Raw genomic sequence first — 10,828 nt, 5'->3', positions numbered from 1 at the left:
CAAGAGCATCCAGTCCCGCGGACTCTCCGCACCCGACACGTCAAAGCTCCTCCCGTTGACATCAGCTCTCCCTGCTTCGATTCTACACAATTCACACCGCGTTAATGGCACAAAGGCAAAGGTCGTGTCAGGAGCACAAACCAGAGCTCTGTTTAATCGTCACGGAGCGGGCAGAGCAAACGGCGACCACAGCAAGGGAGCACCCTTCCCGCAGCATCCCAGCAGCTGCCAGCCGTGGTGGGGGATGTAAATCAACAGGCCTATCAGCAGTGAGACTCGGGCCCGTGGACAGCTCGTGAACACGGACAATATCCAATCGGCCCGTGAACGCCTGGAGCGTGGACGCGTGATCAGGAAATAACTGCATATATAAAGAGGCTTGTTTCTCTAATAAATGGCTTCGCTTGAATTCGTATTGAATTGTGTGGAGTCCATGAGTTTTCGCCCTCGCAAGTGGTGACCCCGACGTGATCCATAAGGAGAATTTACGGCAGGGGGACGGTCGCTGCGGGGAGCGAGCCCCAGCTGGAACGGCTCGGCTGGACCGTGGCCGGGGCGCGGTCTGCGGGCTGCGTGACTCCTGATTGATCGCTACAGAAGCGACAGAGGAGGGATAAAGGATCCGATATCCTTGCAACGGACACCCAAAGAGGTGGGCAGCTGGGGGCGGGAGGAGACGGGGCAGAATATTTTTAAAGAAGAAGAAGAAATACTGCGGCTCCTCTCGCATATTCTCTCTAAGAGAGGGGTGAAGTATGAGGAGAGTAACCTCAAAAGACTGCTAATTTGGTGCAGAGGCAATGGGTTTCCTGCTGATCTCTTAGGAGCTTTTCAAATAGAGACTTGAGAAAAAGTGGGAACGGTGTTGTGGAAGGCAATTAGTCGCAGTGAAAAACATATTCTCGGCGTTGTAACCGCCTGGAAACTGATAATTACTACAGTGAAGCAACTAAAACCTGAAAAGACTGTTATGAGCATTAGTGACTCAAACTTGAGCTTTGGGACGACACAGGGCAGAAGTTATGGGATAAAGTCAGCAATGGAGGTAAACAAGCTAAATCATTAGCAACTACATGGAAGCTTATAATTAGCACCTTAAAAGATCTTAAGGCTAAACGGTCTGCTGCTGCGGGAATTTTTGCAGCGTTGCAGCCTGATAAGTATCCTGAAAGTCGCTGTGAAGTTCGCCCGGTTCGTGTCTTTGATACTCTCCCTACTCCATCCCCTGCTGTGCTTTCGGCACCCCCGACAGCTCAGCAGTCCGGGGCGGGGGGAGGAAAAATGCCGAGCGGGTGGGCTCCTGTACCATTGCCCAACCCTGGTGAGAACAGCAAGTCCAGAGGACTGGAGTCAGACAACTTGCCCAAAGAACATGAGAAAGCTGAGAATGCTAAAGTCGCAAACAATTTTGCCAATTTGTATCTGCTTTTACCGCCTTTTAACCCTCCAACTTCCACAAGAGAGCAGAAGGAGTCGCTGCATAAGAACTGAGCAACAGAACTGTGTGACAGATCAGATCAGTTAAGAGCGAGTGAATCCAGCAGTCGGCAATGCGGCCACGCTGATCGTGACGGGAAAGGGGGTGCGCCTGGGGACTCAGGTTATACGAATAGTTATGATGCTAGAAAGTATTGGCGAGAACGTGCACTGTTCCGAACGCCCCTGTTCCTAACGATTCTGCAGCACCGTCCGAGTCCGCGTTATCTGATGACTCGGATGAGGACGGGGGTTTGCAGCATTTTCTTCAAAAGTTAACAGGAAGAAGAGTTCTTGTATGTGTTGCCCCGAGATCAGATAAAAACCATGAAAGACTCAAGCAAAATTAGACCTATGCAGTATAACAGCTATGGATCATTTAGGACGGAACGATGGGGACTCGTTGAAAGGGGTGGGTATCCCACAACTCCTGGGACAGACACTGATTGGCACACCACAATTACAGGAGCGATTAGTTCTGAAATCCTGAGGCAGTCAACAGACTTTGCATATCAAGCTGTAGTAGAGGTGTCTGAAACCAACAAAGGAGCCAAATCGTTTATAACTATTATCAGGGTCCCAATGAGAATTACATGCAATTTATCGGCCATCTTCAATAAGCAAGTTGAAAACTTAGAAGTTAACTAAGCGCTGGTGTTGAAATTAGCAGCAGAGAATGCTAATGTTTGCTATCAACGTGTTATCTGCGGGTTTTACAGTACGTATTACATGCTTCTGTGTATTGCCCTGCTGAAAATCAAGCAGCTTGTCAGGAATGCGAGTTCATTGTTTTACTGGTTGTTGTTAGAATTGTTCCTTTGTGCTATAAGTGCACCGTAAGACTTTCTCCCCACTTTTCCCACTCGCGCTGCCAGCAGCCCTGTGCTTCCCCCCCCTCCCTCTTCTCATGGTCTTTACTTACGAGATGGGGTCGGGAACGACTGTTTTCGTTCGTGTTCCTAAGAAATCGGTATTCGGAGGTGTTTTTAAACATAGGAAAGCACTTGGAAATAGGAGGAAGGAAGATCTTGTGAAATATTGTAATTAATGGTGGCTGCTGTGTAAGTTAAATGATTGGGAAAAGTGGCCGGAGAATAGAATCTTGAAGTATAACACTTTGTTGCAATTAATGTTGTTTTTAAGGCGAGAAGAGCAGGACAAAAATCATCTCTACAAGAGATCATTAAATCATTTCAGACAGTTTTACAGGCGGAACGGTCTGAACTTCAACAAGCTGAGAGAGTTAACTGATAACACACAGGTCACAGTAAACTTGCTGAACTCCGCAAGATGCTTTCCTTATTAACCTGTTTCCTTTGTAGGTATCTGTTTAAGCATAGTACCGTTTAATAGGTCTTTGTCTGTTATATGGCACAGTAAGTTCACAGACTGTTAAATCATGAGAATCCGTTGACTCAAAATGTGCGTTTTGTGATAATACAAAAGATCGTGAGTAAGATCACGGAGCGGGCAGAGCAAACGGCAACCACAGCAAGGGATCACCCTTCCCGCAGACCCCAGCAGCTGCCAGCCATGGTGGGGGGTGCTGGAGGGGTGTCAGAGGTTCCCTCCCCAACCCACAGCACTCGAGGATCCCAATTTGCTTGGGATGCTCAACCCCACTATTGTTTGCAAGGGGGCTGGGGGGTGCCAGCCCCCGCCACGCTCCCTGCTCTGCTCCCCTCCAGCTGCGGCGGATGCAGGAGATGCTGCAGAAGATCCAGAAGCAGATGAAGGACTCGCACTAGCCCCCTCCTCCTCCTCCTGCTCCTTGCCACCGCCCCAGATCAGAAATGTTTACATCGCGCTCCATCCTGCCCCGGTACCAACACCGCACCCGCCACCCTACGCTGCTGCGGTATCGCCTTAGCCAACCGGCCAGCGCCCAGCCCGCGGGGACAGCGAGGGGACAGGCCAGCCAGCCCGGGGGTCCCTTGTCTCGGCCAGATGCTGCCCCAGCCACCCCCGGCGGGCTGGGGACAGCTCTGTCCCCCAAGCTTTGGCTTTCTCTGTGCCCCCTGCCGCTCCCTCCTTGCCCCACAGCATCTTTTCTTGTTCCTTCTGTGGTTCGATGCTCACCACCCCGCCAGCTGCCTTCATGCTCCCACATCCCCACCTAAAAGCACCACCCATGCTCAAAGCCTTGGAGACAGCCCCAAGGTCTGGAGAGAACTCATGGGCTGGGCTCTGCTGGGACAGGGAGAGACAGGCGAGGATGGTCACAAATCCCAACAGGCAGGGGCAGGGACAGTCGCCGTGGGACACGTCCCCGCTAAGCTCTCCTACCGTCATCGCTGCTGTCTCTCTCCTCAAAGGAAACCACCACGTTCTGAGGATCACTCGACATTTTTTTCTCCAGAAAATCCCTGGCCTTCACAAAAATCTGTGAAAGACACTCTGGGTTAATTGCTGAAGGGGAGGTGGGTGTTACAACCCAAGGGATGCCCTTGATGTCCCCCTGGGGGACACTTGGGATGGGCCATCAGGAGGAGCCTGCTGCGGGTCCCCGAAGACCCCAGCAGGGATGGACATCCCACGTATCTCGTTGCTCTTATCCAGGATCTTGCACTCAGGGGGCAGGTGGGCCGCCCGCTGTGCCAGGTACTGCAGCTTCTGGCCCAGGTACTGGAGCTTCTCCTCCACCCCCCGGGACAGGAGAGAGTCATCCTGGAGACGGAGAGAACCACCTTGGTGGGCAAAATGAGCCACTTGGGGTGAATACCTGGCCAGGCACGGTGATGCCATGCAGATGGAAGAGGAGGCGGTCGATTCTGTTTTCAAATTCAAGGAGAAGCTCCTCGTTCTTCAGCAGCTGGGCTCGCGACCGGTCTCGCCGGGCCTCTTCGGACTGCCGTTTTGCCCTCAGCTCCTCCTCCAGCATCCTGCAGCCAAGCACAGTCACATCCATACAACTGCACAGGGGTGCAGAGACACCACAAATCCGTTGCAAAAGCTGCCCAAGTTGCAACCCACCACACCCCCTGCCATGAGTAGGGACATCGTCACCAGCTGAGGTTGCTCAGAGCCCCGTCCAGCCTGGCCTGGGATGTCTCCAGGGACGGGGCATCCACCACCTCTCTGGCCAACCTGGGCCAGGCTCTCACCACCCTAAGCGTAACAAGCGATAAGACAAACAGAAATGGCCTCAAGTTGCGCCGGGGGAAGTTGAGGTTGGATCTGGGGAACAATTTCTTCCCCAAAGGGCTGTCAGGCATTGGAACAGGCTGCCCAGGGCAGTGGTGGGGTCACCATCCCTGGAGGGTTGGACAGACGGAGATGAGGTTCTCAGGGACGTGGGTTAGTGCCAGGGCTGGGTTAACGGTTGGACTCAATGATCTTGAGGGTCTTTCCCAACCAAAATGAGTCTGTGATTCTATGACATGGCTGTCCCAAGGGACACACAGGGATGGTGACTCCACCACTGCCATGGGCAGCCTGTTCCAATGCCCGACAGCCCTTTTCAGGAAGAAATTGTCCCCTATATCCCATCTAAAACCTCCCCTGGTGCCAGTTGTTTCAGGCTCTTGGTCTGGTCTTTGCACTCTGGCCAACAGAGAAGCCACAAAACGTGTTGAAGACTTCTCTCTGACAAAGCTGGACTCCATTTTTCCATCTCAGTTTTTGGAGAATCCGGTCTGTGGCCTGTTTGCCAGATGCAAGGGAACACTGAGATGCTTTAGCTGCCTTGAAAGGAGGGGAAGAGCAACGACATGCAGCAACACAGGAATTTCAGGTCTCCTGAAACTGTTAAGTTGTGAGCAGAAGATAAAGGCCAACTGCTTTATCATGAGCATTCCCTGAATGTGTTCAGACACCGCATCCCAACTCCTCACCATGTCTGTGAGGCGAGGAGAAGACGTCACCCCACCAGCGAGCTCCTGCCCGGGAGACAACACTGGGTGCAATCGGACTGACTGCCGCTGTCTTAGCCTGGCCCGGGAGAGGCGGCCGTGGAAATGGATGTGACAAGTGGCAAAAAGGTACAGGAGCGAGTGGGAAGACACCAGAGGCAATGCCTGGGTTTCTAGAGTAAGAAAACACCAAAATACAACCAACCAGGAAGGCAGTGGCAGGGTCAGGAGCATCCCTCTGCCAAAGTGACCCCTGGGCCACACAGGACAGCCCTGCCTGGGACAGCCTGCCTGCACTGGGCAGGGGAGCTGCATGGGGCACAGTAGGGCACTGTCCCCACCCCATGGGGGCCATGGGGCAGTAGAGCCCATGTCGGGGCGTCCCCAAGATGGAGGTCATAAAATCATTGAATTATTTTGGCTGGAAGAGACCCTCAAGATCATGGAATCCAACCATAACCCACCCCTAGCACTAACCCATGTCCCTGAGAACCTCATCTCTGCATCTGTCCAACCCCTCCAATGATGGTGATGCCACCAGTGCGCAGGGGAGCACACACATTCCCAAACACTGGAAAAAGAAAGGTTGCACGGTGCCCTCCAATATAGGAAAATTAATAATGTAAGGAATAAATTAAGAAATGCAGGGGAGGGAAAGGGCTGATGCCATTGGGGTTTCATTAGGTGGCAGGTGGGGGGGGGTGACACAGCCCAGGGAAGGAAAGGAGAGATTTCCTCTTCTGCCCTGAGAGACCCTTATTCCTTCCACAACAACCACTGCCAAAGGCTTGACAGGAGCTCCAGCGCAGTTGTCTGCAGCCGCTGCCGGTGAGAAACCTAAAATAGGACATGGGAGAATTTGCACGGGAGCGTTCACCACGCGGAAATATCTCTGCCCTGGGAGGGCTGACATTGAGTGCGTTGGAGGTTTGTTTTTGTTTTCAAGGATGTGATCAAAATCACATGAAATGACACACAACGAAGGATAGGCACAGGCTGGGACTGACACCGGAGCCTCAGCACCGGGTTTTATCGCTCATGGAGAAAGGGAACCAGGCTAAATCAGCCAGCTGGAGGCCAAAACAAGCAGCTCCTTTGGCTGTTCTGGGACGGGAGATGCAGGCAGGGCCACCAGTGTGGGGTCTGTCCTGGAGCTGCAAGGGTGGGATGTGGGACGAGGCAGCCAGAGCTGCTTCCACACAAGGAGGCACAAACATCTGCCATTTCCAGGTTGGTTTTAGGAGGGTTAATATATGTGTGGGTCAAAACTCACCATCACATCGCCTGGGTTGGCATTGCCAGCCACAGGTTGGGTTTTAGCATCGTTCTAAAATGCTGGAGGGCCTGAGGCAGCACTGGTGACAGAGGGACAGACCCCCTGGGGTCCATGTCTGTCTTGCGCTGGGGACCCCAGAGCTGGACTCAGTTCTCTGGGGGGCCCCAGGAGAGCAGAGCAGAGGGGGAAGCATCCCCTCCCTCCACCTGCTGGTGATGTGGCCCAGGACACACTTGGCTTTCTGGGCTGCAAGAGCACACTGCCAGCTTATGGCCCTTTTGTTACCCACCAGCCCTTCTCCACAGGGTTGCTGCCCATCCGTCTGACCCTCCCTCCCTCCCCCAGTCTGTGCTGGTACTGGGTATTGCCCTGACCCAGGTGCAGGACCTCGCACTTGGCCTGGATGAATTTCACAAGATTCACATGGACCCCCCAGCCTGTCCAGGTCCCTCTGGATGTCACCCCTTCCCTCCAGTGCATCGACTGCACCACTCAGCTTGGTGGAAAACCAAAAGTGAAGTGTCTTGGGTGATGCAGACATCAGAGAAAGGCATCTGGCTTTAGCTCTCTGCCAAGCACAGCTGGGGAAACCCTTTGAAATGCTTCAGCCACTTTAGCAGAGAAAAATAACACCCCCACACAGTTGCCAGGCTTTATCGCTTACAATTTCTAACTGTTGGTGGAAATCTTCATTCTCAATCACTTTAATCAGCACCTTGAGCTTCTCTTTCAGTTTCTTCCCCTCCCTTGCTGGAAGAATAAATCGCAGCCTCATGTGAGCACGTTTGATTTGCATGGTCTCCTTTAACGGTCTGATCACTTCCAGTGCCTACAAAGGTGTTAAAAACAAAGAGCATTTACACACCTGCTTGAAAACCATCACACAGACCAAAACCTCAAATCCTTCGCATCAGCTTCTGACACTTTTGTCAGCGCTGCAGGGAGTTTGCTCGAACGCTGCTTTGGTAGATTAACAAGGAAAGGCAGAGTTCTTGTTATTCGTGATCCCTCCAACGCTTAAAAAACCCCTCTGAAATCTTAAATAGCACTTATACTACAAACCAACATGTGGCTCAGATGCAAGGCCCGATTTATTACCTCAATCAAACTAAAGGACAAAACTTTTCTTTCTGTTCCAGGCGTATCACTGTTGCTGCTTTAATTAGTTTCTTTCTTTCTTTCTCCCTTCCCTGAATTGTTAGAAAACAAACTGCACGAGTTTCAGCAGCTGTTTGCATCCAGCATTCAACCACCGGCTGGATGAAGAATCACTCTGCAGAATTCAGCCCCCAGGGCTTTGCTGATCCCTCTGTGGCTGCAAACAGAGAAATTACACTTGAAGCCACCACCTCTGACCTGAAACCGATTTTGCAAGAAAACAGACCTGCTGCTTCGTGCTCTAGTTTGGTTTGACAGAGTAGTGAATGTCCTTCACGGCTCTTTCTATGACGATCACTGTGTACGGCCTCTTTGTTTTGGGATTCACGCATTTGTCAGCGACAATGGTCGCGATGTCTCTAAACATCTACTCCAGCTGCGTGTGCCGTTCTTTGTCCGATACCTGCAGCTCTCCTTCTGTTAAAATCTGGACAGTAAATAACTAAAAAAACCCAGTTAATAAATGTCATGGGTTTGACTACAGAGTGAAAAATCTAGTAACTCTGTTAAATTTAACAATTGCTTGAATGGTTTGGTCAGATGTGAAGTGGATAAAAAAATAACAGTATTAATAATGTACGTCATTATGACAGACAGCACGGAGAGATTTCAAAGAAAAAACTCACCACAGAAAAACTACAAAAAAAGATGCACAGATTTCCTTGAATTCACAACAAGCCCACAGTTCATATCCTACCAAGAAGGACTAAGAAATTAGATCTGTTCTTAACATTTCATTGGACTTCCCCAAGTGAGCAACTGTCCCCTTTGCATCCCCTGCATCCTTAAAAATATACCTTAGGTGAGAAACTCTTCAGCACTGGTAATTCTTTTTTTTTCTGTGTCCACAGACATCAGTGTATAAAAGCTGTATATTCTACAGAGTATTCAGAACTCTTTTCAGCTAAATACATATAAAATATTCAAGACTTGGAGCACAAGTGTGATGGGAGCAGCTGAGGGACCTGGGGGGGTTCAGCTGGAGAACAGGAGCTGAGGGGAGACCTTCTGATCTCTGAACTGCCTGAAAGGAGCTTGGAGCCAGGGGGGGTCGGGCTCTGCTCCCCAGGAACAAGTGCCAGGAGCAGAGGAAACGGCCTCAAGTTGCCCCAGGGGAGGCTGAGGTTGGATCTTGGAACAATTTCTTCCCCAAAGGGCTGTGGGGCATTGGAACAGGCTGCCCAGGGCAGTGCTGGAGTCACCAGCCCTGGAGGGGAAAGTCTTCTCCAAGCTTTTATAAAGCTGCTAACCGCGAAGTGGTTGAAACCTACCATCTTACAGATTTCTGTTTGGTCATCCGTCACAAATGCTTTAACAAGATCATCTTTCTTTGCCACCTGGCCTTTGAAAATGTTGACAAACACTCTGTGTGTCTGCAGGACCTCATCAAAATCTTTCTCCCTAGAGATTAGGGCACGGTTAGAAAATTTGTGAAGTCAACAATATAAAAAAGAACATGAGTTTTTAGCAAGGAGGAACAACCTGTGCTGCCAACGAGCCTGGAAACTTCTACTCCTGAGATGTAACTCCCCAGGAAAGCGCAGGGCACTGCCCTGTGCCCAAGGGCGCTCCGCGTACCCGGATTCACACAGATCCCACCACCTTCCTGGGCTGGAGAGCCGCGTACCACAAAAGCTCCCCGGCTCCACAGCCAGGCCCCACCTGGGCCTCTCCCCTGCCACAGCTGGGTGCCCACACGGGGCTGCCCCACAAAACTGGGTCATAGAATCACAGAATGTGCTGACTTGGAAGGCACCTACACGGATCACAGAATAGTTTGGCTTGAAAGGGGCCTTCCCAGCTCCCCCAATGCCACCAGGATCACGGAGTCCAACTCCCGTCCCTGCACAGGAAACCCCACATGTCACCTCGTGTGCCTGAGGACATTGTCCAGTCTCTCCTTGAACACTGCCAGGCTTGGGGCCGTGACACCTCCCTGGGAGCCTGTTCAGTGTCCAGCACGTCTGGGTGAAGAACCTTTTCCTCATGTCCCACTGACCCTCCCTGGCACATCTTCTGCCATTCCCCGGGCTCTGTCACTGTCACAGAGAAGAGCTCAGCCCTGCCCCTCCTGCTCCTGCTGAGGAACCTGCAGCCCATGAGCTCTGCCCTCAGTCTGCTCTGCTCCAGCTGAACAAACCCAGGGACTTCAGCCGCTGCTCATCCGGCTTCCCCTCCAAACCTTCACCAGCTTCGCAGCCTCCTCTGGACACGCTGCAGTAGCTTTGTCTCCTTTGTCCCCAGCCTTGCACACAGTGGATGCTCCAGGTGAGGCCGCCCCAGCGCAGAGTAGAGCGGGACAATCACCCCCTGCCCGCCTGGCCGTGCTGTGCTGGGTGCACCAGGACACGGGGCCCTCTTGGCTCCAGGGACACCGGTGGCTCACGTTCAACTTGCCGTCCACCAGAACCCCCGATCCCTCTCCATGGAGCTGCTCTCCAGCACCTTGTCCCCCAGTCTGTCTGTACAGCCGGGGTTGGCTCAGGTGCAGGATCCGGCACTTGCTCTTGTTGAACTTCATGTGCTTGGTGATTGCCCAGCTCTGCAATTTGTCCCGGTCCCTCTGCAGGGCCCCTCTGCTCTTCAGAGTGTCCAAGGGAGGTCCACACAAGCCCCCCCCAGCCGGGCCCCACACGGGCCTGCGCCCCACACGGGCCTGCGCCCCACACGGGCCTGCGCCCCACACGGGCCTGCGCCCCACACGGGCCTGCGCCCCACACGGGCCTGCGCCCCACACGGGCCTGCGCCCCACACGGGCCGGCCGGCCTCCCTCCCGCCCTCGGGCAGGCCCCGGGCCGGCACTCACGCTCCGCTGCGCCATCCCATGGCCTTGTTGCGGTAACAGGCGATCCCGAAGCGCTTCCCGGCGCTTTCCCCCTGGTTGGTGGGGGTGAAGACGGACACGGCGGCGGCCGCCGCTGCGCCACGGCCGAGGGGCCGCCTCACGCTGCCTTCCCATTGGTGGCCGCCGCCCCCAGGAGCGCCAGCAAGAACCGTCCGGCGGGAAACGGTGGCCGGAAGGGGCGGGGGTCTGGGGAGCTTGCGGTGTATGGGGGGAGGAATAACC

General features: G+C 53.2%; 1 protein-coding gene across 1 annotated transcript; it reads right to left on the bottom strand.

The window, feature by feature from the left end:
- Positions 1-10: 10 nt before the first annotated feature.
- LOC139826676 (uncharacterized) lies at positions 11-10,814 on the bottom strand. The gene is made up of 4 exons (XM_071803070.1): positions 10,568-10,814; positions 4,199-4,358; positions 3,763-3,859; positions 11-591 (listed from the first exon to the last, which is right to left on the bottom strand). Exons 1-4 carry the CDS (start codon positions 10,585-10,587, stop codon positions 128-130), a joined length of 741 nt encoding a protein of 246 aa, XP_071659171.1. The 5' UTR covers positions 10,588-10,814; the 3' UTR covers positions 11-127.
- Positions 10,815-10,828: the final 14 nt, after the last annotated feature.

This window comes from Patagioenas fasciata (genome assembly GCF_037038585.1).
Source record: "Patagioenas fasciata isolate bPatFas1 chromosome 19 unlocalized genomic scaffold, bPatFas1.hap1 SUPER_19_unloc_2, whole genome shotgun sequence".
Taxonomy (NCBI): domain Eukaryota; kingdom Metazoa; phylum Chordata; class Aves; order Columbiformes; family Columbidae; genus Patagioenas; species Patagioenas fasciata.
This window is presented reverse-complemented; position numbering and strand designations above follow the sequence as displayed.